At 43.3% G+C, this 841-nt stretch overlaps 1 protein-coding gene across 1 annotated transcript in view; it reads right to left on the reverse strand.

Annotated features, from left to right (window-relative positions):
- AK88_01694 (uncharacterized protein) overlaps positions 1-841 on the reverse strand; it is a gene marked incomplete at both ends in the record, with an annotated part of 7,509 nt that overhangs the window by 3,751 nt on the left and 2,917 nt on the right. The window contains 3 exons of the mRNA XM_012479329.1: positions 96-213; positions 376-529; positions 714-801. Coding sequence (XP_012334752.1) covers positions 96-213; positions 376-529; positions 714-801 — 360 coding nt within the window. The remainder of the gene's footprint in view (positions 1-95; positions 214-375; positions 530-713; positions 802-841) is intronic.

Below are 841 nucleotides of genomic sequence, written 5' to 3' on the forward strand. Positions count from 1 at the left end.
AAAAAAAAAGCTAGCCAGCTAGCTGAACGGTACACGCATCTCCAATCTGTTACACACACAACTGGTGGTTAAACGCATCGCCTCGCAGACGTTACCATTCTTGTAGTCCCCAAATCGGTTGTAGTTGCTCCTCCTCATGTCATCAGTCAAGATGTCGTATGCCTGTTTTAACTTTATAAATGAGGAGTCGGCCGACTCGTCCGGGTTTTTGTCCTGCAAACAGGGGGCGTAGTGGTGCGAAAGTCAATCATATGGGAAAGGAAAATATTCGGGCGAGCGCAAATGAACACGTGGGCACATCGTCTTAATGACGCCCTTAGCCCAATCCCCTCTCTCTATTCGTTCGTCCTTTGGACGTATAGCATGCATCCTTACGGGGTGATATATTTTCGCCGCCTGCCTGTAGGCGGTCTGTATTTCCTGCTTCGTTGCATTGGGCGTGATGTTCAAATAGGTGTAGAAATTGTCCCTCTTCCAGGGTATTCCCTTGTATAGCAAGAAGGACAATATTAAAACGTAGATGGCATATCTTCAAAAAAAAAAAAAAAAAAAAAAAAAAATATGTATATATATGCCCATGTATGCAAAAGCAAGCACGGAAATGTCCCCACTGCACTAATGAAACTGTATGGTGGAAAATTACAACCCATGTGCGTGCCACGAAAAATGACAGCAAACTCACTTGTCTTGCAAACACCAGTTTGCGTGGGTACGATAAAAAATATCCTATGATGAAAAACATGGTGTTCTGGACCAACGAAAGACATATCAACAGTGTGGCCGTATTGTCGTCAACTTCACCTGAACAGGCAATGTAAAAGAGGAAAAGTTATGCATATTA

The sequence above is a fragment of the Plasmodium fragile genome (genome assembly GCF_000956335.1).
Source record: "Plasmodium fragile strain nilgiri unplaced genomic scaffold supercont1.15, whole genome shotgun sequence".
NCBI lineage: Eukaryota > Apicomplexa > Aconoidasida > Haemosporida > Plasmodiidae > Plasmodium > Plasmodium fragile.